Here is a 26894-nt window from a genome sequence, read left to right as displayed (position 1 = left end):
CCTGGCATACTGAGGAGAGATGGCCTTCAAAGGACACATGTGAGAAGGTCCTAAGCTGTCCTGGCCATTCAGGTGAAAGTTGTCATCTCCCTCAAATGACCGCATCTGTCGAAAGACAGTCAGGCAGTCAGGACGTAAGGGTCCTTTCAGGCCTGACATGAGTCCCCTGAAGCCAGGTGGATGGAAACAGTATCCAAGCCGGGTGCCAGCCTGGGGAGAGGGCTTCATTGTCCCTGGGGAGACCTCACAGCCTGGAACATTCTCCCTCTTCCCCTATCTATCCCCAGCACCCTTGCTCCTGCGATTTGCAAGGCCCCCCGCTGGCCTTGCAGGTCCACCAGGACAAAGCAGGGTAAATGTGCTGTGAACCAAGCTCTTCCACGTGCTCTCAGTTCCACGAACAAAACAAAACAAAAAAGACTGATCTGTTTCCGATCAGGTTTGGCGGCTGGGGCTCCCAGCTCTCAGCCCTCACTGGATGCTCTTGCAGACCGCACCTCCCACCCATTCCTGGCAGCCCTAGTGTCAGCGCGCCTCCTTCTCCGCAGCCCCACTGGGGGTTAGGGTTGAGCAGGAAGGCGGCTCCATCGCTCTGCACAGCGGCCCTTCAGACCTACTTGAGACAACCTGTCACTCACACTTAAGGCTGCCAGTCAAGGACGGGAGCCGGGAAGACTCTACATAGAGATCCTTGCGCTGAAATTAAGTGCCAGGGTTTTACACCGATCTTTCACACCTTGCCGATCCTATCACCCAGTTCCCCGGTGAGTGGGAGTCAGCTGTTCTGATTACACCCGAGCTCCCCTCGTTAGTGGGGATTTGGGACTCAACAACCCGCGCAGTTTGTGCACCCACCCTCACGCTCCCCCCACCCCAGTCCTGCTCAAGACAGGGACACGTCTGTCCCCCCAACTGGGTTTCCTCCCAGAGAGCCACTCCACCGCTTTCTGTTCAGCACCTCTCCTTAACCGTTTGGTTGCACGGGCCTCTGGGGAGCCGGTTCTAGCCCCAGAGGAGGTGGGGGTAAAGAAGAGAGAAGGATCACTGCTCTCAGGACAGAAAGGGTCTGTCTTCTGGGTTCTTCAGACAACCCCGGGCTTCCTTCCTCAAATCACGCCAGCCCCTAGCTAGCACTCGCTGGCTGAAATGTATCAAAATGTTCCGCTTTTAGCCCGAGGTCTGGCTCCATAGAAGGAGCACTGCAGCCGGAGTTAGAGGGCATGGTCTTGCCAGCTTCCGACTGTGTCTCCGAACCGCTTCTCCACTTCCTCGGGCATGAGCTCCTCCCCTGTGCGATGGGAAGAGAAAGGGAAGCGAAAGCTGCCCTGGAGGATCTCGAGGGACATTCTGGGAGTCAACAGAGGCTGCAGCTCTGCGGGTCTCCCAGCCCTGGACGCCCGCAGCCCTTATAGACGGCCCCTCTCCCTGGATCCAGGGCGCCGCACGCACCCAGCATCCGCGTCCCTCCCTCCCGACCCCCCAAGTCCTTGGCTCCGCTATATTCTTCCTCGTCCAACGGACACTTTCGCCTGTCCCCGCAGCCGCACGGTCTGCGGCGCACATCCGAGGAGCCTCAAGATTCGAGCAGGAGGGCCGCTGGCCAGAGAGAAAGAACAAAGAGGTTACCTGGGCTGAGGGGGCGGGGCCGGACCGGGGGCGGGGCCTGAGCCGGCCTGGCGGGCGGGGCCTGTCCGGGGGCGGGGCCGGCGAGGTCTTCCGGGGCCCCCGCGTGGGGCTCAGCTTCTGCGACTGCGAGGAGCGAGCCGAGGTGTGCGAGGCGCGGGCAGACTTCCCCGGAGGTGAGAGCTCTGCAGCAGACGAGGGCAGGTCAGGGCTGCTGGCCCCCGGCAGGGACGGGGCGGGGGCCTGGAGCCCCCAGGGGGGCGGGGAGCCAGCCACCTGTGACCACCTCTTCCACTGGCAGCCACGCCTCTTCCACTGGCAGAGGTGTCCTGGGTTGTTCCCAGCTCTCCTCCTGCGCCCCAGGTGCCCATTCCCTGGACCCATTCCCTGGACCTCGCTCTTGGCTTCTCGAGGGGCATCCCTGGGAAGGGAGAAAGGGGGAGCACATGGATACCTTGCCAGCGGGACTCTGGAAACTTTGGCTGTGAGGAAGTCACTTGCACCTCCACCTCGGAACAGTGCTATCAGACTTTCTCCTTTTCACTTTCGTCCCCACCCTGGGAGGGACAGGTGGCTTCACTATCTTCCTTAGAAAAGGGAAATAGCCACCTTCAGAAGGACCACTGGAAATCCCAGAAAGTTACTGAGCTGCTCAACAAAAGGCCTTGAACCCCTACATCTCCACCCCCATAACACCAGGTAGAGCAGCCTGGCAAAGACTCTGAGGTAAATAGTTTAAAATGAAAAATCTGCTTGTGAAGATAAGAGCATAGTGGCAACACTCCTGGGAAACCACAGATGGAATGATATTTTTTTAAGGGATGAGGACAGAGTTAGTGGATTGTCATGGGGTGAGGGGTGTTGTCCCAGGAAGTCTGCTGAGGCCGTGTTGGGTGGGAATTGATGGCAGGGGCTTTCCCTTGCAGTGGGCTAGCTGTGTAGTCACCTGGTGTTTCGAACACCTGGCCAGCACCTGGACCCAGAAGCAAGCAGGTAATCCCAGTGTCCTTCAGACAGGTGCCCTTGCTGGGCGATGACCCAGCGCATATGGTGTCGTCAAGCGCGTCTGGGATGCTGCCCTCTTGCTCAGTGCCTGAAAGAGGCTGATAGTGACCACACACTGACGTTGGAGAGCTGCCCCGGGGAGCAGCCAGGCCCTGGCCAAGTATGTGTCATTCGATCACTTCTCCCTGCATTTACTCAGCCAGGCTGAGGATTGACCAATCTGTCCAGGGACTCCTGGACTCTCAGACTCACTTCATCCTTGTGCTTGTGGACAGAAGGCAGTGGCCAGCAGCTTCCCGTTGTGCCCAGCATCCCACATCCCTCCCTCCTGACCTGGGGAGGGCACAGCCCATCAGAAAGGAAACCTTGGAAGAGGAACCTGGGAGAAAGTCTGTGGTGCTCGATGCTGATCCCGGAGTTGTGGGATTGTGAGGACATTCCAGAGGGTTCCCAGAGGAGGGAACCAGGCCAACACTAGTTACTGAGTGTATTTTAACAATCCCTTCGACCACACCCCTGCATATCAGCCTTCTGGTGCTCCTGTTCTAAATGACTGCGCAGAATCATCCATTCCCTCAGGTATTAGAGCTCTGAGTAGATCGAGAATCTTTTAGAGTCTGTGGTTTGAATGCAGAGCCATCCCTGCCAGCTTTGGGGGTTTGTTTCTAAGGAGGCAAGGCTTCCGAGAAAGTTGTATCCCAGAGCTTTCTTTGTTTATTTCCCTGTCTCCGGAAGTTTGGGTTGTTGAGTGCTGAAATCAAAATAAGCCTGTTTGTCTATTCCTGCTCACAGACTCGGAGAGCAAGAAAACACTGAAATGTGAAATGACTGAATCTACTGTGTTTGTTTCCCTTTTTGTTTTGTGGGAAAGAATGCAGAAAGCAGATGGAAATCTTCAGCCAGGTCTCAAGCTTTGGGAATTCCCAGTTCTGTTTTTGCAGTGCCTTCCCTGATATGGGGGCTATGACTTACAGTGTGCTCAGCTCTATGGGACCAACTCAGGTTGGTTGAGGGAATGTTCCTGCCCTTTAGAAGCTTCGAGGTTCAGAGGAGGAGAGAAACCAGCACTTGTATAACAGAGCAATCAAGTGAAATTGTGTGGCATGGTCTGCTGGTTCAAAGAAGATAGCCCGTGTGGTCTGGAAAAGGCAGAGAGGCTCCGGGAGCTACTTATTCTTCAGCTGCATTTAGAAACAATGGTCAGGCACCAGGCAAGGCAAAGGGGGAAAAGCCCCTGAAGCCCAGAATAGGCAAAGGCACTCTCTCTCCCCTCCGCCATGCAGTCCACTTTCTCTGCCTTTCTTCCCAGCTCCACCTCCTGCCAGTGTCAAGCGCCCTCTGCCCCACTGACCTCTCATGCCATTCTGGCCAGGCCTCTTATGTATGCCTCTCCCTCCTTGCCCTTGCTGTCCTGTGCCCAGGATTCTCTCTTTTGGGAAATCCTCTGTTTTTTGTTTGGGAGGGGGGAGCATATTTTTGGCCCTTTTCTTTGGCCACAGCATGGCACGTGGGATCTTATTTCCCCAAACAGGGCTTGAACTCTCATCCTTTGCATTGGATGCTCAGAGTCTTAACCACTGAACCACCAGGCTAGTCCCTCTTCTCCATTTGTATGTTCTTTTCATGTATACAAACACACACACATACACACACACAAACATTTCCCATTAGGGAAGTCCCCAGAATCCTCCGGTTTTTAGGAAGCATAAATAGCATCTCAAATAGCACCTTTCCCAAGGAAGACTTCCCTGGCTGGCTGCTCCCCTAGACTTCAGGCAGAGCTGGAGGGCTCCTCCTTCCCCTCCACTGCCCCATGACCAAACATCTACTGAATCCTATGCACTCTGTGTTGCCCAGTTGGCTTGAGGGCTTTTGCCCCACCAGCTGAGGCCGGGCTGTGTCTTACTCATCTAGCAGTCCGCTTAGTGTCTGGCACATAGCAGACAGCACTCAGTAAATGATTCCTGATTGAAATTCAGCCATATGTGGGCACCAGGAAGCACCTCACTTACTTGTGGGTTAAGTGCTATTACTGGGAATTTAAAGACTGGATAGGCTTGGTGGAGGAATTTGGGTTTAATTCGGTGGCAGTACTTAAAGCCCTTAGCAGCCCTGGGAAGATCCCCTGGGGAAGGGAATGATAGCTCACTCCAGTATTCTTGCCTGGAGAATCCCCATGGACAGAGAAGCCTGGTGGGCTACAGTCCATCCAATCACAAGAGTCGGACATGACTTAGTGACTAAACCACCACCACCACTGCCTCAGAATGGACTGCAACGTCCTTCTTGATCTGGCCCCAGGGTGTCCTCTCCAGCCACCTCCCCCCCCGCCCACCAGTTCACGCCTTGAACTTACACTTCCATCTTATGAACCAGTTGGATCACAGCAGACTCAGGCCCCGGCTCCCTTGACTCTGTTGTTTGACAGCCTCTGCCAGGAAGGCCCACTGCTGTTGAGAGCTTACCCTTCCCCATCCATAGCACTCAGCGTCTGGATCCCCTGAGTGTAGAGGTCCCTCAAGCTGGGTTTGTACGTCTTCCTCTGGGCCTCACTGCCTGCCAGCACATTCTCTCACAGCATCATGCCCTCTTGTGGCTGCCTCCTGCTCCTGACCCAGGTCACTTGGGCTGGGTTTGTCCTTGATGAAGCCCTCTCAGCTAACAACTTTCTTGGGAGAAAGTGCCCAATAAACAGGCATTGGATAGAAAGCTGAACCATCCATCCAATGCCTGTTTATGCCATTCCCATTGGTTGGAATTGTAAAAGCAAGGACAACACGAGAGATGTTTGAAAGGAAAAAAGTAAGACTTGGTGATGAGCAATATGAAGAAGGAAAAGAGAAGATTGGCATATAATCCTGCAAGGCAGCAGGGAATTGGACTCAGGGAAGGTCCACTTCATGACTCTGAGTGCCATGCAAAAATGTTTCCATTTTCTGGAGGATTTTCCAAAATATTGTTAAGTCACCTTGGGGTATTCCTGCATCTAAAGTTATTGCAGGATGCCCAAGGGGGGATGTCCTTTAATCAGCAGAAGTGTGCACTTTGAGTGCAGATGTGATCAGGGTTAGAGGGAGGTGAAGGGAGCTCAGAGAGGACGGTCCAGCTTGTGAAAGCAAGTGCAATCACTGCAAGAAGAAACTAAGCTGAGGTCTTGGGGAGAACCTATATTCTGGAGGGGGGAGGTAGTGGGAGAGAGGAACTGGTGGAAAACAGAAAGAGAGAAGAAAATCAAAGAAGCCAAGGGGGGAGATAGTTCAAGAAGAGATGCGTGGCCAAAGCTGTCTGTGCCAAAAAGAACGGTGGTTCAAACAAAACAGATGAGAAGGAGACGAGCTTTGAGAGTGGCACCCCCATAGGAAAGCCAGATCTCATGGGGTCAAAAGAGGCTGATTAATGGGCAGTGGAAACATTGGGCGGAGTCTTCAGACCTCACATCTGTGGAATTTGGCCATGGCAAAAGGATAGATTTTTTCTCAGCAGGAAGTGGGGAGGGATCATGTCAAGAAAGGATAGTTTTGTTTGTTTTGTAAGAGATCTAACCATAGTTCCATGCAGGAGGGAAGAGCCCATGCATGCTAAGGAATATGGATGAATTGCCCTGCTCACATTGGTTGTGTTCCATTTAACCTTGCTCCCCAACAGTTGCCCTAGGGAACTCTCATTTGGGGTAAGCTCCCAAGCCATGGTACTACCAAATCCAAGGAGATGATGTTGCAACCTGGAAGCAGTTCGTCCTCACCTCCCTGACCCGTGGTAAACTCGTCTCAAGTGCCCCAAACTTGACTTTGCTTCATAATGTTGTGGGCCAGATGTTTTCTTCTTGACTGTGTACAAATTCATGACACCAGTAATAATAGCAAACACACAAACAGCATTTACTCTGAGCCAGACACTGCTCTGAGGCCCTGTAAGATGGGTCTTGTTCTCATTTTTCTGATGACAAAAATGAGGCCCAGGGAGCTCACCCAATGACACAGTGGTGAGGGGGGAGCAGGGTTCCAACTGGGTGTGTCTGGCTTCAGGGTCTGTATACTTAAAGTGAAAAGAACGTGAAGTTGCTCAGTTGTGTCTGACTCTGCGACCCCATGGACTGTAGCCCACCAGGCTCCTCCATCCATGGGATTCTCTAGGCAAGAGTACTCAAACCACTATATTAATTAGGGTGAGCAGCTCATGCTTTACTGTAGATGGATGTTTGTGATTCCAGCTTTATTGCAGAATTCTTAGTCATGGTGCTGCTGACAGCATGACTTATCCAAGGTCATCAAATCCGTTTATCTGTCTGTTTATTCACTGTGGGTTAGACTAGCTTTACTAGTCATAAATAATTTAATCATCAGTAAATATCTACCACGTGCAGGACACTGCCAGGGACCCAGAAATATGACCTATATGTGTCATCTCATTGAATCCTCATAACCACTCTCTTCTGTAGACAGGCCAACTGAGCTAGCATTTGAAGGTGGCCATAATGAAGGCCATAATAAATCCGCCTGCAATATGGGAGACCTGGGTTCGATCCCTGGGTTAGGAAGATCCCCTAGAGAAGGGAAAGGCTAGCTACTCCAGTATTTTGGCCTGGAGAATTCCATGGACTATATAGTCCATGGGGTTGCAAAGAGTCGGACATGACTGAGTGACTTTCACTTTCAAGCGCTTTACAATATCGTGTTGGTTTCTGCCATACATCAACAGGAACCTGGGTGTGGACCCTTTTGGGCTTCCCTAGTGGCTCAGATGATAAAGCATCTGCCTGCAGTGGAGGAGACCTGGGTTCAATCCTTGGGTCAGGAAGATCCCCTGGAGAAGGAAATGGCATTTCCTTCTCCAGCATCCCTGCCTGGAAAACCCCATGGTCGGAGGAGCCTGATAGGTTACAGTCCATGGGGTCACAAAGAGTCGAACATGCCTAAGCAACATCACTTTCACTTTTCATAATGAAGGCAAGATGGAAAACCACTTTCAGCCCTAAGTTTCCGTGTTCTGAGGTTCATGGTCAGAGACTTTACTGGTTCTAGAGTATTCCAAGGCTAACTTTATTTTCTTTCTCAACACACACAAGGTTTGCAGGTATGAATCAGTAACGTGCTCAGTTGTGCAAGAAATACTGCCCCGCCTTTTATTTTGTAGAGATCAACTTAATATTAGTTTGCAGCCTTTGTCTCACCAGGCTGGCAAGAATAGAAAACACCCAGGGTGGTGTCACGATATCCGGATCTTAAGCAGTGCTGAGAGCTCGGGGTGGGGTTGCAGGGGATCCTGCTCACCAGTCTGATCCACTCAGGTTACCGCTGAGAAGGCTGCTGACCCCGCCTCCCTGGTGGTCTCTGCTACTTTGGGACTGGCCAGCCAGACTCTAGGGGCTTGCCAAAGTCCTGTCTTCCCGGGACCCCCAGACCTCTCTTCCTTTCCTGTTTCTTCCAGACCTCCCTGCTTTGCCCCTCCAACTTCACTCCACTCAAGACCTCCTGGAAAAGCCTCTGTGTCCTGGACCTAAGTCCCCGTTTCGGAAATGAAAGCCAGAAGATTCCGCAAGTTACTCCTGAGGACAGTCCTGTTACATCCCTACCCTGGGGCAGTGATGTCAGGAGACTGTAGAAGATGGAAGTGGGCAGGGGATGGAAATACATGGAGGGGAGAAAGTTTTCTACTTTTAAAAGATGATCTAGCCACAGGAGCAGTCCCCTCTGAGAGTAAATTTCTAGGTGGGAAAAGTTGCTGTTTGAGGCCGGGATATTCGTGTGTGCCTGCTAAGTGTCCAACACGACTGTGCCTTCAGTTGTGTCCAACTCTTTGAGACCCCATAGAGTGTAGCCCACCAGGCTCCTCTGTCCATGGGGTTCTCCAGGCAAGAATACTGGAGTGGGTTGCCATGCCTCCTCCAGGAGATCTTCCCAACCCAGGGATTGAACTCACAGCTCATATGTCTTATCTTCTGCTTTGATAGGTGGGCTCTTTACTGCTATATCCTGGGAAGCCCCCAGATATATGTAAACCCATTTTCTTTATCCATTTTATTGGTAGATCCCTTGTGGCCCAGCTGGTAAAGATTCCACCTGCAATGTGGGAGACCTGGGTTAGATCCCTGGGAAGATCCCCTGGAGGCAGGAAAGGCCAGCCACTCCTGTATTCTGGCCTGGAGAATTCCATGGACTATATAGTCTATGGGGTTACAAAGAGTCGGACACGACTGAGTGACTTTCACAAGACCATTCTTTTCCATAGATATTTTCAAGATTGTCTATAATAGATTCAAAAATTTGCCAAAAAGTAGGGGAGGTGATGTGTCCTGGTCTGTGATTGTTGTCATGGCACTCAGCAAATCTCATTAGATAATTTGAAGGTTTCCAGGCTATGAAAATGCTTCTAGTTCAATCTGCCCATCAAACACATACCAAAACAGGACAAGGAAAGTTAAACTTGTCAAGGATACCCAGGTGATGGCCAAAGCAGAGCTAGAAACCAGCTTTCCCCTCTCCTAGCCCAGAGCTCTTGCCCAGTGATCCCAGCCCAGTGATCTCATGCATCTTTTAAAAAATCACCCACAGGGCAGAGGAGCCCAGTTTCTTGCTGACTCCACCCTCATTCAAGGGGGAACACAGCCCACCTTGGGCAGCTGGTCCAGGCTGCTTCCACACTCCACGGACCTCCCTGAGGTCCCTGGATGCCGGGCTCATGGCAAGAATGTGTCCTTATAACAGGGGTGTGTTTCCCAGCCCTGCCTGTCCTGCTCCCCGTCTTGGGGCACCACCAGTGAAATCACCCTTCCTCCTCTGCACCCGGCAGGCCCAGAGATGGGGGACCCCTCTGCCTGGCCCAGCTCCCTCCCTCTCCCTTCCCTTATCTCTGCCGAGGCTTGATTCAGCTGCAGAGCAGGCTTGATTCTACCAGCCCAGGAGGTTTCTCATGATGCTTTTGTTAACCTAGCACAGCTTGCAGATCCCTCCCCGGACAGTTCTGAAGTGTTTTTTTCTCTCTCCTCACATTTCCATCCTCTGTGTCTAAGGGATCATAGTTTAATAAGGTTTCTCTTCACCATGCCTCTCCCCAACTGCTTCCAATTTACATCACAATCCAAATGATTTTTGCTGCACTTAGCGGATTGTCTGTCTCTTTACTTTCAGGGGATCCAGTATCAGACTTCCCAGCTCGCTCTCTGCTCAGGCTCCTGACCTTGCAGCTGCCTATCTTTCTTGGCAGTTTATTTTGCCCATGAACACTCAGAGTTTAGCTAAGTTGCTTTCAGGGAGACTGCCAGTCTTATATGTTAATTTTCTAATTGAGAATGTTGTGCTGCCTGAGAAAGGCAACTAAGTCAATAACTGTTAAGTGTCAGACTCTTTGCAACCCTGTGGACTGTAGCCCACCAGGCTCCTCTGTCCGTGGAATTCTCCAGGCAACAATGAGGGGGGTGCCACTCGCTTTTACAGGGGATCTTCCTGACCCAAGGGTTGAAGCCAAGTCTCCTGTATTGAAGGCAAACTCTACCGTGTGAGCCACCAGGGAAGTCAATGCCTTGGTGAGCTCTTTTCCCAAGGATTTTTAGGTGTGTCATGCCAGTTGTTAGGTTTTAATAACTGCTCAGATGGAATTATTTTTTGCAGTCAGGTGCTTTAAAACTGGGTGCTAAAGAGTTTATAGTGAGCAGACAGAAGAGAAACCGTTTCCTACCTGAACCATTTTGGTTTTCATCCTGTCTCAGTGCCTCTGAATGGTTTGTGGGGACCACCACCTGGAGATAGTGAAGACTATAAGGAAAGCTTTTGCATTAATTTCCCATGAGTGCAGAAAAGAGAAACACCAAATCACGCCAGTGAACTAAGAAATTCTGTTTCCTTCTCTCCCTGTTTCCCTTGAGTGGCTTCCAAAAGGAATACATTTTTGGTGAGGTGCAGTTGGATAAATGATGTCTGTCTACTAAAGAAGCAAGAAATATTAGAGGATTATGCATCAATAACTGGTTCTCTGTGCGGGCACTAGAGTCTCCTCAGAAGCCGCTGAATATGCTTCCCCGGGGAAGGAGAAACTGTTATTGTTGCCATTGTATAGATGATTAAGTTGGTGCTCAGAGAGGTTAAGCACTTCCTCAAGGTCACACATCCATTAAATTGTGCAGCTAGGATTTGAATCCAGCTACACAATGGCACCCCACTCCAGTACTCTTGCCTGGAAAATCCCATGGACGGAGGAGCTTGGTAGGCTGCAGTCCATGGGGTCGCTAAGGGTCGGACACGACTGAGCGACTTCACTTTCACTTTTTACTTTCATGCATTGGAGAAGGAAATGGCAACCCACTCTAGTGTTCTTGCCTGGAGAATCCCAGGGACAGGGGAGCCTGGTGGGCTGCCATCTATGGGGTCGCACAGAGTCGGACACGACTGAAGTGACTTAGCAGCTTAGCAGCAACACACTTAGTTGTCATTTTGACCTTTCCCCGCAAATCAAAACTGTGTACACTGCCCAACAGATTCAGAATCTCAAAGGATGTGGGGGTGGGAGTGAGAGTGGATAATTCCTTCTAACGTCCGTGCTAAGAAAGAAAATACATCACACTCCTATTTTGAAATTCAGTCGCAGCCTCCTCTCCCTATGCTCCAGGAATGGCCAGCCTGCCAGGAGCGTATGCAGGCTCTCTAAGCTTCAGCAAGCAATAGGAACTTCTCCGCAGGGCTCAGTTCCGAGCCATTGTGGCCTCCACATTCCTCAGCCCAGACTTTCCGGAGGTCCTCGGAGAGCTCCTGCCTCGGTCTCCGCCCTTTGTGCGCCCCCTGCTGGTCTCCAGGAGAGGCGCCTGTGCTGGAGCCTGAGAAACGGTACCCAAGCTCTCCTGTTTCCTCGTTGTTGTCGCTTGGTTGCTAAGTCGTTTCCTCAGCTCCAAGTAAAATGATGTGACCTGCCCAGCTCCCTTCCCTCTGAAACGTCAAATAACCCTCCTCGAGCAACCATCCGATGCTTCAGTCTTCAGGACTGAGAAGGATTGGGAGTGAATGTATGGTCCCCATTTCTCCAAAGTGATCACGCAGCATCCGGTTCATACATCGTTCCTGGGGGGTTTGAGGCGGCCTCAGTAGTGAGCAGGGAGGCCCATAATAGAGCTCTCAAGTCCTTAGGGCTCATGGTCACTGAACTAGCATTATCAGTGTTACCTGGAGGCTTGTTAGAAATGCAGAATCTCAGGTCCTCCCCCAGACCAGCTTGAGTCAGAATCTGCATTTCCGCAAGATCTCTGGGTGATTCATATGCAAATCATCTTTGGAGGCTCTGTATCTCTTTTGCAGTGTCCACAATTTTTATTTTTTGAAGATCAAAATGACAAATTTACAGCTGGATTCAAATCCTAGCTCTGCCATGCGATGGTTATGTGACTTTAAGCACATACTTAACCTCTGAGCCACAGTTTACTTATCTATAAAACAGTGAAAAGAGCTATATGGCATCCTTAACTTTCAGGACCCATCTCATCCTAAATCTGAGACTCAATAATTGCCCGACGTCTCCTAGATCAGCCATAATTTACCTAGTTGTACTGCTTAGAAACTTCAAACTCTGATGGCAAACTGAGCTCTTTCCCTAAAAACCTGCAAGCTCTCTGCTCTCTGTGGAGTAGATGATGGACTATCCTCATCCTTTGTGTTAGCCCCTGGCAAATGACCTCAGAACTGTCTTGAAGGGGACATCTGGGCCCAGGGGAGGCATTTCCTCCCCACCACCATGTCAATAAAGAGGGAGTGGATTGTGAAAGCGTGGAGTTCCCTCCACAGAGTGACAAGGGAGAGAGCCTCCCCCTCCGACCCCTTGACCCAGAGACTGGACCTGAGATTTCTCCAGGTCCCTTCAGCTCTGATGTTCCACATGCCTTAGTTTACAAAAGGCTTTTCCAATTCCACTTAATCAGGGACACACTGAATGTTTTAAATTCCCCCACAGATAAAAATCGCTGTGTGGCATAGAAAACCGTCTCCGTAATGTTCGCTGCTTCTCCCTCCTAATTAGCTTTCCTGTTCTCCCTTAGGAAAGCAAAAACTCTTTCTCCTAATTCACCAGAAAAACACTGACCACCATCTTCACTGCGAGGAGGTTGGCAGAGTCTTAGGAACTAAAGCCTTTAAACAATCAGGGACCTCATGTCTCTAGAATAAGAACACACCTTGTGCTGGGACTGAAGGTAAGTACTCCTGATGAAAATCAGCCTCCTTCAGAATATGAATGGGAAACAGCTCACCAGGTGCTTCAGTTGTGCTGTGTGCCTCGGGGTACTGCTTGAGCAAAACTGGGTCCTTGCCTCAGGAGATGGGCAGGCTGGAGGAGGAATGAGGTGATGAAAATGCCATCGTGGACATGTCCACAGAACCAGGGCAGGAGATAAAGCACTTGTAGGAATATGAGAAATGTTTCATGGAAGAATTGGCCTCTAGGGTAGCCTGTGAGGGGTGAGTTGGGGTTGGGTAAACAGATGAGATGGGGACAAGCACTCCAAGCTCAGGATCAGCAGAAGCAGAGAAGTTGGATGGAGGCCACACTGGGAGAAGGCGAGTTATCCCCAGAGCCCAGGCAAGACTAGAAAAGCCAGAAGGTAGATTGTCTGGAGTTTCCCCCTCTGGCCAGTGAAAGGGTACAGGCACTAAGGGAACCCCCTAATCAGCCATTCCAGGCATAGATTAGAGTCCATGTGGAGTCTTGCCCCCTGAAGAGCTGTATCATTGTGGTCAGGAGGAACCAGAAGGTTTCTGGTCGGAGCCGTGCCTCCTACAAGCTCCCTCGTGTAGCTGAGTGAGAGATGCAGGTTTGGGGGTAAGACTTGCTGTGGGGGTGGGTAGGGGGTCAGTCGCTGCAGCAACCTGGACAGGAGGGAGCAGCAACCCAAGCAGCTGGAGATGAGGGGAATTGATGCTGGTGGTGGTGTCCTGAGATAGCGTCACAGGACTGGCCACCATCGGCACTGCTGTACTTGAGACTTCTTTCAGTGGGGGATTAAGGAAGCTGATCTGACTTTACCCACCTCTTTAGAGTTTCGTATGTACTGAAGATGGAAATAAGGGTCCACAACCAAAGACGAATAGAGCACAGTGTTTGATGAGTCAGAAAGGCTACAGCCCCAAGTGCTCTGAATGTGGAGGAAATGCTACAGATGCCCAAGAGGATATTTCAAGCTATGTCCAGATGTGGAAGAAGAAGGAGGGGCATGCTCCCTCTCAGAGGCTATTGTAAGCACAGATAACCACTCCCAGGTAGGATGGGAGAGAGCAGATGAGATGGGGCTGCTTCAAAGGGCCCCAGGTTCCCCCCACCTGGACCAGCCCATCCAAGGAACCCAGAGCGCAGACCTGCCCTCAGTACCCTGGTAGCTGGCCCTGTAAGTCATGAAGACAGAGGAGGACCCAGAGGCAGAATGTGACAAATTGATTCATTCAGCAGATATTTACAAAATAAGCTACAAACCAGTGAGCTTGAGGGCTTCCCAGGTGGCTCAGTAGTAAAGAATCTGCCTGCCAATGCAGGAGACACAGGTTCAGTTCCTGAATGGGGAAGATCTCCTGGAGGAGGAAATGGCAACCCCCTCCAGTATTCTTGCCAGGATAATCCCATGGACAGAGGAGCCTGGCGGGCTACTGCCCACGGGGTCACAGTCAGACACGACTGAGCACAGCTCAAGGTGTATTATTGAGCCTGGCAGCTGATGTGGACAGTCTCCTGGAAGAGATCTGGTCTCAGGACTGCAGCTCTGAGGAAGGGTGGCGGGAACCCCTGCAGGTACGCGTAGGTTCTAGACCAGCAAGTCGTATCAGACTCAGCTCATTTCCATCCTGACGGTGTAGCAGCTTCCAGCAGCCCTGGGAATGCAGCAAGGCATTTGACTGAGTCCATCGTGATCTCCCCTGCCACCCCACGACACATGAAAGAGAAGTTTCTTGCTGGGCTAGACATACGAGACCAGCTTTGTATCAAGGCATCATGTGACAGAGAGATGCAAACAGACCCTAAGGAGACGCCAGGTGCCAGCAAGTCAGTAAACCGTTCTCTGAGGGCACACCAGCGCGTGGAGACCCACTGCACTGATTTTCTGCTTCCTCTTTGGAGAACAGTCATCAGTTACCAGGCTTTGCCCTGCTGTGTTAATCCATGATGCCCACGGAAGCTGCTGCCGACTGTCTCTGCTCAAGCGTGTAATGGGTCTGAGGAAAATGATGGGTGGGGAGCACACTTTCCTTTTTGTTTGCATGAATGAACTGCCAGGGCCTGCCAGTGGAGCACCTTCTGCACCCAGGTATGTACAAGCGAGCCTCCCTCTCTGGCTGCACCAGGCTGAGCTCTGCTTCGGACCCACCACGCTCTCTGCACGCCAAAGCCCACCTCCCAGTGGCTTTGCGTGGTGCTCCCACCCGGACGGGCCTTGAGCCCCCCGGTGGGCCTTGCTGGGGGACACAGGGAGTCCCTGGGTGGCTGCAGCACATGACAGGTCAAGAGCCAGGCCTTCCTGGACTTCCCTGGTGGCTCAGTAGATAAGAATCCTCCTGCCAGTGCAGGAGGCACGGACTTGACCCCTGATCCGGGCAGATCCCACATGCCATGGGGCAGCTAAGCCCGTGCCCCGCAGCTGTTGAAGCCTGAGTGCCCTAGAGCCCGTGCTCCGCAACAAGAGAAGCCACTGCAGAGAGAAGCCTGTGCCCCACGACCAAGAGCAGCCCCCACTCGCCGCAACTAGAGAACGCCTGTGTGCCACGGTGGAGACCCAGTGCAGCCGTAAATAAATGGCTTTGTTTACAAAAACAAAGGGAGCCAGGCCTTTTTCTCCTAGAAATAGGAAGCAAGGTTTCAGCGGCTTCTGAGAGGGCCGAGGCCAGGCAGGATGGGCGGGGGAACCAACAGAGGTTTGCAATCACCCCTGGGGGTAGGAGAGAGGGTGACCGCACGGTTGGATTCTGCCCATTTGTGTGAGCACCAGTGTGGTTCCTCCCAACAGAACTGCAGCCACCGGGTGTAGGCATGCAGCGGGCAGGCAGCCGGTGTAGACAGATGGGAGAGAGGAGCGAGGAGGCATCCAGGTTGAAGGTGTTGGCAGAGGGTCTGAAGAGAAGGTCCGTGGGGTGTAGAATGATGGGGGGGTGGAAAGGGCAGATGCATTTGAAGAGCAGAGAAGGTTTGAGAGGGATCAGGAGGCCATCAGAGAGTCAGCCTAGTGGAGGGAAGGGCCCAGGAGACCTGGAAGGTGGAGGGTCATGCTGAGAGCGTGGGCGAGAACTCAGCATTTTCAGGGGGGTCATCTCGGGAAGGAGTGACTGTGGGGTGAGGTGGACCTTCATTTGAAGCTGAAGGGGGTGAAGGGCTGAGAGGTTCACCTTTCCGCAGGAGCCCATCCCTTTGTGACTAAGGGGAAGTGACCACAGATCCGCAGATGAAGACCCAGAGGTGGGCTGCAACAGTACTCCCACACTGACCTTGTGCAGCCACACCGGAGGCACTAGGTTTAGAGGGGAGTCAGAGCTGTGTGGCCTTAAGTAAGCTACTTAACTTCTCTGGGCCTTAGTTTTCTCATGTGTATAATCGTACCTTCTCAGGTAGCTCAGTGGGTGAAGAATCCCTCTGCAATGCAGGAGATGCCGGTTCTATTGGGTTGGGTTGGGAAGATCCCCTAGAGGAGGGCATGGAAACCCACTCCAGTATTCTTGCCTGGAGAATCCCATGGACAGAGGAGCCTGACATGCTACAGTCCATAGGGTTGCAAAGAGTCAGATACGACTAAAGCAACTGAGCACACAAAGACTTCGGAGGATGCAGAAAGGGAAGAAGCTCAGAGCTCTGTGGGCATGAGCATGTAGGCAAAGGTATCCACTCTGTGGTATTGTAGTTATTAGGATATACTTCTTTCCTCCCTCCAGACTCGAGTCCAGTGGTTCTCAGATGTGAATGTGCGTCAGAACCACCCAGAGGGCTTGATAGAACAGCCTGCCAGGCCATGCCCCAGAGCTTCTGATTCAGGAGGTAGGGGAGGGGGGCCAGGTAGCCCTGATGCTGCTGGTGCAAGGACACCTCTTGGGCATCACTGCTCTAGAGTCTCTACAGACCGTGAGACCTTGGCAGGCAGAGGACCCCCAAGATCCAGCAGTGACCGGCACAGAGCAGGGGTCTTGGCCTGGGAAGAGTGACTCCAGGACAAGCACAGATTCTCAATACAGCAGCTGGTCCCACGAGAAGAGGTGGTATTGAGTGAAAAAGAGGTCACGTGGGAAGAGCCTCGAAGTTATGGTGGTTTGTGTGAAAGCTGGACTTGTATCTGGGGAGCAAACGCTGAGGTTCACAGCAAAGCAGTCACCCATGCATTTATTGGAACTGCTGTCAGAGGCAGAATGCTGGTCTGGAAGGACCATGGCCCTGGCGACACTGCTGGCTCCAGAGTGCTCATTTGCTGGTTTGTTCCGATGACGTGATGCTGTGTCCTGCATCTGGAGAGCACGTCTGCCCTGGGAAGATCACTGTGTCCACTGGCCTTGAGCCTTTTCCCGAGGCCGAACTTGAACGTCTCCCCATGTGGACTCTGTCCATGATTTTTATTGTTCTGTGAACCCGGGAGAAACCCTCCCCAGCACCCCTTTGAAAATGAATTAACTTTTGTTCAGACAGCGATTGGTTCTCCATGCCCAGTGCCCCGGCCTCCTGCCAGATGTGGGCCACCACCTGCCAGGAGAAATGTCCTTTCTGCAGCCTTGCGGCCAAGCTCGGAATCCCAGGTGCAGCCAAAGAGCCCATTATGAGTATTATTTGTTAAGAACCAAGTATTAAATTAGCACAGGAGCAGTCCTGGCCCAGGCCAGCAGGATTTGCCAGCCAACTGTGGTGCCCGGGGAGCAGAGACGCCCCTGGGTAGGCTTCCCTGCTTCCCGCAGAGACACCAAGGCTGGTAACTCACCCACGCCGAGGCCAGTGGCTCTGCTGGGCAGGCAATTAAGTCAAGAAAGGGAACCCGCTCTGCTGACGGCTGGGATTAAAGCTAAATGAATTCAACTCAAAGAAAAGGGCTGCGGCCCTTCTCCCTCTGGTCTCATTATCTTAATTAACAGTGTTTGGCAGGAGTATTGAGGCCTGCATTGATCGAGCTGCTCCTGTTACCCCTCAGAGCCCTGGACACAAGTGAGCCTCAGTAATAAAAACCCAGTTCTCAACAGCCCTCTGAATTTCTTTCCAGCCCTCTTTCTCTAAGAAAAGCATGAGGTTTCTGACTTGGAGGGGGTCCTTTAGACCAGGGTTTCTCAGAGCGTGGCCTGAGGACCCCTCTTCTCATAGTATCTGGGATATGGTGATAAAATGCTCTTCCCCAGCTCCATGAGACCCATCCAGCTGAATCTCCAGGAGTCAGACTCTAGGAGTGGTGGTATTGCTTTTTTCTCTTTAATTTTGTTTTCTGATTGTGGTCAAATATACTTGACATTGTGCATGTTTGCTAAGTCACTTCAGTCGTGTCTGACTGTTTGCAACCCCACGGACTGTAGCCAATTAGGCTCTCTGTCCATGGATTCTCCAGGCAAGAATACTGGAGCGGGTTGCCATGCCCTCCTCCAGGGAATCTTCCTGATTCAGGGATCGAAAACACCTCTCCTGCAGCTCTTGTACTGCAGGCAGATTCTTTACCGCTGAGCCACCAGGGAAGCCCCATACTTGACATTAAGGACATTCATACTGTAGATGGTGGCTCACACAGTAAAGAATCTGCCTGCAATGCAGCAGACCCGGGTTCGATCCCTGTTTTGGGAAGATCCCCTGGAGAAGGGAATGGCAACCCACTCCAGTCTTCTTGCCTGGAGAATCCTGTGGACCGAGGAGCCTGGTGGGCTACAGTCCGTGGGATCACAAAGAGTTGTACACGACTGAGCATTCATCTCCAGAAATTTCTCATCATCACAAACAGAAACTCTGAACCTACAAAACCATAATTCCCCACCCCTCCCTCCAACACCTGGAAACGTCTATTCACTTTTTGTCTCTCTGAATGTGGCTAATCTAAGTCCCTCTTATAAGTGGAATCAAACAGTATGTGTCCTTTATGATTCGCTTATTTCATGGAGAGTATCTTTAAGGTTCACACGTGTTGTTGAAGCGTGTGCCAGCTTTTCCTCTGTTTTTAGTAATATTCCGTTTTATGGATGTCCCACATTATCTTCTCATCTATCAGTGGACATTTGGGTCATTCCGACCTGCTGGCTGTTGTGCATAATGGTGTTATGAGTATGGTGTGCAAATACCTGTACCGGTTCTAAGGTACCATCAAACTTGCAGCCACTTGAGCCGACCTTCTGAAACTGGAATCATCAGGAGAGATTTGACAACTCAGGATGCCCTAGCCACACCCTAGACCAGCCAAATCACCCACAGATGGGACCCAGTTCCCGTATTTTATTTTAACTCCCCCGGTGGTTCCGATGTATGGCCAAGTTAGAGAACCATGGGTTTATACCAGTGATTCTAAAATTTGGGTGTGTACAAAATTCAGTTACTTGTTAAGAGTACACACCCCTGAGAGTCTCTTTTAACTGGTCTCTGAGAAGCCTGAGCTTCAGTGCTCGAAGCTCTTCAGGCGGTCCTCATATGTCACCAGAGTTGAGGACGGCTCCTCGCATTCAGTCTCCCATTGAGACAGGAACCTGCCGAGGCTGCTGGAGGTGACACTCTCTGCCCAAGGTTCTGAGCCCTTTGGCACCCGAGTCTGCACTGGTCCCCAGAGCTGATTCCTGAGCCAGCCCCACGAGTTCTCCCAACTCTGCCACACAGGTGCAGAGGGTAGCTCAGATACGGAACCTCCTTTTGTCCTACCCTTAATTTGAACTGTTAGCCTTGAATGAGAACCAAGTGTTCTGTTATAATGCTTGCTGTGAAATAACAACTTTGTTCCACCACGACTGACATCTTAAGGAACAGTATTGCTGTATTAGGGAAGATTACTCATATATTAGGGAACAACATGAACACATTAGTGAACGTGAAATTTGCATTTGCTTATGTGCCGTTTCTTAAGCTTTCATGGAGAAAATGACCCAGCCAAACCAACCTACATATGACGAGGGAAAAGATCTCAGGAATCTGCCAGCGACCTTCACACTCTGTGCGTGTTTTGAGCCGACACCCATCGCCAACTGGTGTTCCGCTTCCCCTGATACCAAATAGCCCCCTCCTTCCAGCACCTCACAGTAGCTCCCAAGCGGCAACCCCCAGGCCTTTTTCAAGGAAAGGGCTATTTCTTGCAGTGTGTGTGTGAATTTCTTATCCACATATGTGTATAAAACAGTGCTACCGTTTTCATTAGGTTTTTAAGGTGCTGCCAATGAAGTGCTGATACTGAACTGATATTTGCAGGAAAGAACTATCTTGGCCCCCAAGCTACTGTATGCCGCCCTCTTTTCCCCTAGAAGTCCTGTGGTTTTATTGTGTGATTTTGCATAGCTGAGTGATTTTTAGGAAGGACTGAGTATATCGCCTGATGGCAGAACTAACAGCGTCAGTACACGTCGATTCTCACCATCTTTTTACTAATAGTTTAGGAGCGCACTGCCAGGCCGCTCTATCTGCTGCCGCTGAGAACTCACTCCAGACACCCCTGGGTGGCGCCCTCCTCTGCGGGGTCGGAAGCTGCTGCCAGCAACCAGCTGCTCTGGGATCAAGAAGCAATGAGCCCTGTCTGGCACAGGCTTCTTCTGGGCCTTACCCCAACACACTCTCATCCCTCTTGCTCCCTTTGGCTTCAACCCTCTTAGGGTTTGGACTTTTAGGTCACTTGATCTTTTTTCTTGGGTTCCCCAAGTCCACACCCGCTGCCCACCCTGTCTCACAGCCTGCCTTCACTCTGGAAGCTCATCTTTCTCACATTTGGCCTGAAGCAATTCCATGGCCTGGTTCTCACCTTGAAACTAGACTATTTCTACCCATTTTGGATCCTGGTTCTCATTCCAGGACACCCCCTCCTGGGATGGTCCCTCTTCCTAGCTTCTGTCTTCCTGAATAACCCCTCCAGACTCCTGTTGGCTCACCAGGTAACCTGGCTCCTCTCCTCATGTGTCCTGCTACCTGACCTGTAGAAGTCTGCTTCCGAGATGAAGATGTAGCTATTTCACACTTTGCTGTATTTCATAAGAAGATAGGTCTGTAGTATGTCTTCATAGCATGACATGAACCCAAATGATTTTCTTTAATATCTGTTTGTTCAACTGGCCTTATCTGTCTTACTGTTTAATTTTAGCTTCCCTGTTATAGACTTGAAAATTCAGTGTATTGAACATGTGTTGTCTGGGACTTTCTTTCACTTGTTGTTACCATGAATTCAAGGTCAAGCTGCCTAGTACAGTGTCGACATTTGGAGGCCAGCCCTGAGTGATCCGTAAAAAGACAGAATTGAAACTAGACATCTTAACTCTGTTATTCTGAACTGGTATTCTCACTCCCATGTCTCTGCAAGGATTTTTCTGTCAGGTTACATAAGACGAGAATTCATTCTGATGTTTAAATAAAACAACAGCCGCAAAACTGTCAGCAGCTTGGGGGCCAAGATAGTTCTTTCCTGCAAATATCAGTTCAGTATCAGAACACATTTATCTTGCAGTCACTTAAAATCCTCATTGGTGAAATCAAAGTCTCCATTCTCTTTTCTTCTAAAACAGAGGTTAACAAACTATGGTATTTGGACGGCAAAGCCTAAAATATTCACCATTTGGCCCTTTACAGAAAAAGTTTCCCAAGCCCTGTTCTAGAAGGTAAAACCTGGTGGTTGTTATATGTAAACCAAGGGTTTTCCCCATGAGATCGAAAGGGGTAGCCTTCAGGAGAACAGTGAACCCTCTGAACTCAGGTACAAAATTTGGTTTATGTTGCAAATGTGCATTTTTGGAGAGTGAAATGTCAGGCTTGTCTATTGTGTTCGCCACTAAAACAGTGCCAGACACAGATGCTCAGCAAAAATTAATTGAGTAAGTTATTGAGGAGGGGGGTGTGGCAGAAACAGGCAAGAACCAGATGAAGGAAGTCTTTGCAGGATTTTATTCCCAGAGCTGTGGGAGGAGGAGGAAGGGGGTCTGTGCAGAGGCGTGGTATCTTCTGGGTTATGTTTCTGAAAGAACACCCTGGCTGCTGTTTGGGAAACGGAGGGTAAGACTGGAAATAAGAGAGATCAGGGAGAACTCTCAAGAGATGGGAGCTTGAACAGAGTAGGCTTGGGAGGTTAAACTGACACGACTTGCTAACGTGGGGGTGACATTTCAGAGAACAAAGGTGACTCTGCTGTCGTTACCCTGAGCCCATGGGTGGAAATGGCAGAGAAATTAAGAGCCTTGATAAACATGCTCATCTAGTTTTTTCCTATGATTCTTACGTGCCTGGTTTTGGGTTTAGTCTTAATAGTAGGTTATATTTAATTACTACCAACTGGAAATTATTTAATTTCAAATGTGAAATGGCAATAGTTTTTTTTTCACCTGATGGTAATACACAAGTATACCATGCCCTCCCCACTCTTTTCTTTTAATTTAATGGATTTATTTATTTTTGGCTGCCTTGGATCTTTGTTGCTGCAGGTGGTTTCAGTCATTGTGGCACACGGGCTTAGTTGCCCCACGGCATGTGGGATCTTCCTGGACCAGCGATAAAACCCATCTCCTGCTCTGGCAGGCGGGTTCCTAACCACTGGACCACCAGGGAAGTCTTGCTGCCCTACTGCTGATGTGGCCTGCTTTTGATACTTTGGGTCAACTCAGGAGTTGATGTCTCCTTCTGATCAGCTGTAAACTGTGTGTCAGAGCCTCCAAGGTGCTGTGGAAACCCTACCGCAAATCACCCCCAACACAACGAACCCTCTTCAGAGCCTGCAGGTGATCCAGGGCCGGCGCCTGCTCTGGTGCCATGGCCTCTTCATGCTGTCTACCCGGATGTGGAAACTGAACCAGGGATGTTTTCATAAACCAGTGCCCTCTTTTGTTTCTTTACTCTCCCCCTCACTCTGCCCTCTGTAGCTCTTTCCTTACCTTCCAACAGAGGCCTTCTGATACTACACGTAGTGCAAGCTGAGTACCTGGCAGGCACCAGGTGGAGGTGCCATGCCGATGGGTAGGAGTGAAGCTCCCTGAGGGGCCCTCGTGCACCCTCTGTACCCTCACAGCTCCCAGCACAGCACTGAGAACATAACCGGACACCTTCATTCGGCGCCTTTTGACACTGTGTACAAGCAAATGCTCAACCCAGACAGACAGTGAATTTACCTGTTGGACTAGGTAAGGGGTCTGGTTTTTGTTTAGTTGTATGCTCAAATGGTCACACAAGTGCCAGGCATGCAGTTGGTGCTTAGTACATCCTTATTAAACTGAAAAATGGTGTACCCAATTTTTGCATGGTGAGCTGTACTGTGTAGGAAGTGAGGATGGATAAATAGAGAGGACTTAGTATCTTTGGCAGATTAGAGGGGAAAGAAAAATCAGTGGATTTATTTTCTACTCCTCAGCAGAGGCTGCCTTGGGATAGGAATGGGATCCCTGGCTGGGGTGAAGTTCAAATATATCTCTTCCTAATGTTTTCTCCAACTTCCATCAGCAAATCTTGAATGAATGAATTCACAACCTTATGAATGAATGCCGAGTTATCACAAAGATTGAATAAAGTATTTCTGAAGTACTTACAATCACGCTTGCTATGTAGAAAAATGCAACATAATAGATAAAAAGAGAGAAAGGTTCTGTCTACACCACACAATAGGCATGGCCACGGACCCAGAGGAACACAGGGTCTAAGAAGCAACCACATCACAGAGGGGTCCCCCAGGCCCTAAGCACCCTCAAGGCTGTTGCTCAGTGCCTTGAGCTTAGATGTCTGTGTCTTCACTCTCCCTTCTTCTCCACAGGATCATGGGAGACTGCCTTGACCTTCTCTTAGGAGTCGTACTCCTGACCAGTCCTGCACTTGGAATTTCTTCCTGCTTCTTCAATGGTTGGAGAGCCCTCTATCTTTCCTGCAACCTCACCCAAGTGCCCCAGGTCCCCAACACCACCAAGAGCCTCCTGCTCAGCTTCAACTATATCAGGACAGTCAGAACCACATCCTTCCCCTTCCTGGAGCAGTTGCAGCTGCTGGAGCTGGGAACTCAGTTTACTTCCTTGACCATTTACAGAGAAGCCTTCCGAAACCTGCCCAATCTCAGGATCCTGGACCTGGGTGGAAGTCAGATAGAATTCTTGCATCCAGACGCTTTTCAGGGACTGCCCCACCTCACTGAACTTCGACTGTTTTTCTGTGGTCTCTCCGATGCTGTATTAAAAGATGGTTATTTCAGAAATTTGGCATCTTTGACTCGCTTGGACCTATCCAAAAATCAAATTCAGAGTCTTCATCTTCATCCCTCTTTCCGGGAACTGAATTCCTTGAAGTCCATTGATTTTTCCCTCAACCAAATACCTATTGTATGTGAGCAGGAGTTCAAACCCCTCCAAGGGAAAACACTCTCCTTCTTAAGCCTTGCTGATAACCACTTGTACAGCAGGGTGTCAGTGGACTGGAATAGGTGTCTGAACCCATTCAGAAACATGGTCCTGGAAACCCTAGATGTTTCTGGCAATGGCTGGGGGGTGGACATCATGAGAAACTTCAGCAATGCCATCAATGGGAGCCAGATTTTCTCTTTGGTTCTTACCCATCACATTATGGGTTCTTCGTTTGGCTTCTCCAACCTGAAGGATCCTGACCAGCACACCTTTGCTGGGCTAGCCAGGAGCTCGATGATACAGCTGGACATTTCACATGGGTATATCTTCTCCCTGAACTCCGGAGTCTTTGAAACGCTCCAGGAACTGAAGGTCCTAAACCTCGCCTACAACAAGATAAACAGTATTTTGAGGAATGCGTTTTATGGACTCGACAACCTCCAAGTTCTCAATATATCATATAACCTTCTTGGGGAATTATATAATCATGATTTCGATGGACTACCTAAGGTAGCCTATATTGACCTGCAGAAGAATCACATTGGGATCATTCAGGACAAAACATTCAAATTCCTGGGGAAATTAAATACCCTGGACCTCCGGGATAATGCTCTTAAAACAATTTATTTTCTTCCAAGCATTCCTAATATCTTCTTGGGTGGCAATAAGCTGGTGACTTTGCCAAACATCCCACTTACAGCCAATTTCATCCAATTATCAGAGAATAGGCTAGAAAATCTGAATGATCTCTACTTCCTTCTCCAGGTACCTCATCTCCAGATTCTCATTTTAAATCAAAATCGCTTTTCCTTTTGTCCGCAAAACCATGCCCCTTCAAAGAATCCCAGCCTAGAAAAGCTTTTCCTTGGAGAAAATATGTTGCAACTTGCCTGGGAAACCGAGTCATGTTGGGATATTTTTAAGGGGCTTTCTCATCTCCAACTCCTCTATCTGAATAAAAACTACCTGAATTTCCTTCCACCAGGAGTATTTCATCATCTGACTGCACTGAGGGGACTCAGCCTCAAAGACAACAGGCTGACTGTTCTTTCTCCTGGTGACTTACCTGCTAACTTAGAGATCCTGGATATATCTGGAAACCAGCTCCTATCTCCTGATCCTGATTTATTTGCATCACTGAGTGCCATGGACATAACTCATAACAAATTCATCTGTGATTGTGAACTTAGTGCTTTTATCCATTGGGTCAATCAAACCAATATCACAATATCTGGGTCTCCAGCAGACATGTACTGCATGTACCCAAACTCTCTGGCTGGGGTTTCCATTTATAGTCTTTCCACAGAAGGTTGCGAAGAAGAAGAATTTTTAGAGTCCCTGAAGTTTTCCCTTTTCATCTTGTTCACTGTCACCTTGACTCTGTTCCTCATGATCACCCTCACGGTTACAAAGTTCCGGGGGTTTTGTTTCATCTGTTATAAGAAAGCCCAGAGTCTGCTGTTCAAGGACCCCATCAAGGGAAGAGAATCAGATACATACAAATACGATGCCTATTTGTGCTTCAGTAGCAAAGACTTTGAATGGGTGCAGAACGCTTTGCTCAAACACCTGGATGTCCAGTACAGCAGCCAGAACAGATTTAACCTGTGCTTTGAAGAAAGAGACTTTATGCCCGGGGAAAACCACATCGCCAACATCCAGGATGCCGTGTGGAGCAGCAGGAAGACTGTCTGTCTCGTGAGCAGACACTTCCTTAGAGACGGGTGGTGCCTCGAAGCCTTCAGTTACGCCCAGAGCAGGTGCTTAGCTGACCTCAACAGCGCCCTCATCATGGTGGTGGTGGGGTCCCTGTCCCAGTTCCATCTGATGAAGCATCAGTCCATCAGAGGGTTCGTCCAGAAACGGCAGTACTTGAGGTGGCCTGAGGATCTCCAGGATGTTGACTGGTTTCTCAATAAACTCTCTCAATGCATTCTAAAGAAAGGAAAGGAAAGGAAGAAAGACAGTGCTATTCAGCTGCGAAGTGTAACCACCGTCTCCTAGGCAAAGGAGCAGTTTCTACTTACTGCAAGCCACAGATAACTCTGTACCTTTTATGTCCACTAGTTACCATTTGCCTGCCTTTATGTTCAGTTGCTCAGTCATGTCCCACTCTTTGCGACCCCATGGACTGTAGCCCACCGGGCGCCTCTGTTCATGGGATTTCCTAGGCAAGAATACTGGAGTGGCTTGCCATTTCCTCCTCCAGGGGATCTTCGTGACCCAGGGATCGAACCTGAGTCTCCTGTGTCTCTTGTATTAGCAGGCAGAGTCTTTACCACTGAGCCACCTAGGAAGCCCTTTAGTTGCCATTTGGGGGTTCTTTATGGAGTTGTTGTTTTCCTACAATGAAAAGAAGATAAATCTCTTTGATTTTCATAGCAACACAATGTTTTGTCTTGCCAATGTCCAAATGGAAAGTAATAGATCTAGAAAATTGCAACTGCCCCCAGCAGTTCTTATTCTGCATTGATTTCCTTTCAGAACCAGTAACACTGATCTCTCCCATTGTATCAACAACAGGATATATCCCTCTGCGTGGCAAGGGCACCTTGGGAGAAGTTACAGATGGCCGACACCCTTTCTCTAGCATTCATTTCCAGAAAGGGGCTGGTCAGTGATTCTGAGGGCCTAGCACAACACTAAATAGAAAACAAACAGAAAAAGAGGCATGGTTCCTGCTATTACCATGAGGACAATGCCATTGCTCAGTACAGGTCATGCCCAGTCTCAGGGATCAGAGGGGCCCCAAAGAAGCCAGGATGAGAATGACTAGATCTCCTGGGGCCATATTGCCTCACTTCTTCTCACCTCTTGGAT

At 50.0% G+C, this 26894-nt stretch overlaps 1 protein-coding gene across 7 annotated transcripts; it reads left to right on the top strand.

Annotated features, from left to right (window-relative positions):
- TLR5 (toll like receptor 5) lies at positions 1702-26245 on the top strand. Of its 7 annotated transcripts, NM_001285699.1 has the most exon segments (7): positions 23502-24199; positions 24202-24218; positions 24220-24236; positions 24239-24268; positions 24270-24274; positions 24277-24284; positions 24286-26088. In NM_001285699.1, coding segments are annotated over 7 exon segments (2568 nt in total). In that variant the 3' UTR covers positions 26079-26088.

This window comes from Capra hircus, chromosome 16 (genome assembly GCF_001704415.2).
Source record: "Capra hircus breed San Clemente chromosome 16, ASM170441v1, whole genome shotgun sequence".
NCBI lineage: Eukaryota > Metazoa > Chordata > Mammalia > Artiodactyla > Bovidae > Capra > Capra hircus.
Note: the sequence above shows the minus strand (reverse complement) of the source record. Positions and strands in the feature narration are given on the sequence as shown.

What these genes read in the sequence shown, in the direction of transcription:
- TLR5 (XM_018059914.1), top strand. Translation starts at nt 23,502, where the DNA reads ATGGGAGACTGCCTTGACCTTCTCTTAGGAGTCGTACTCCTGACCAGT.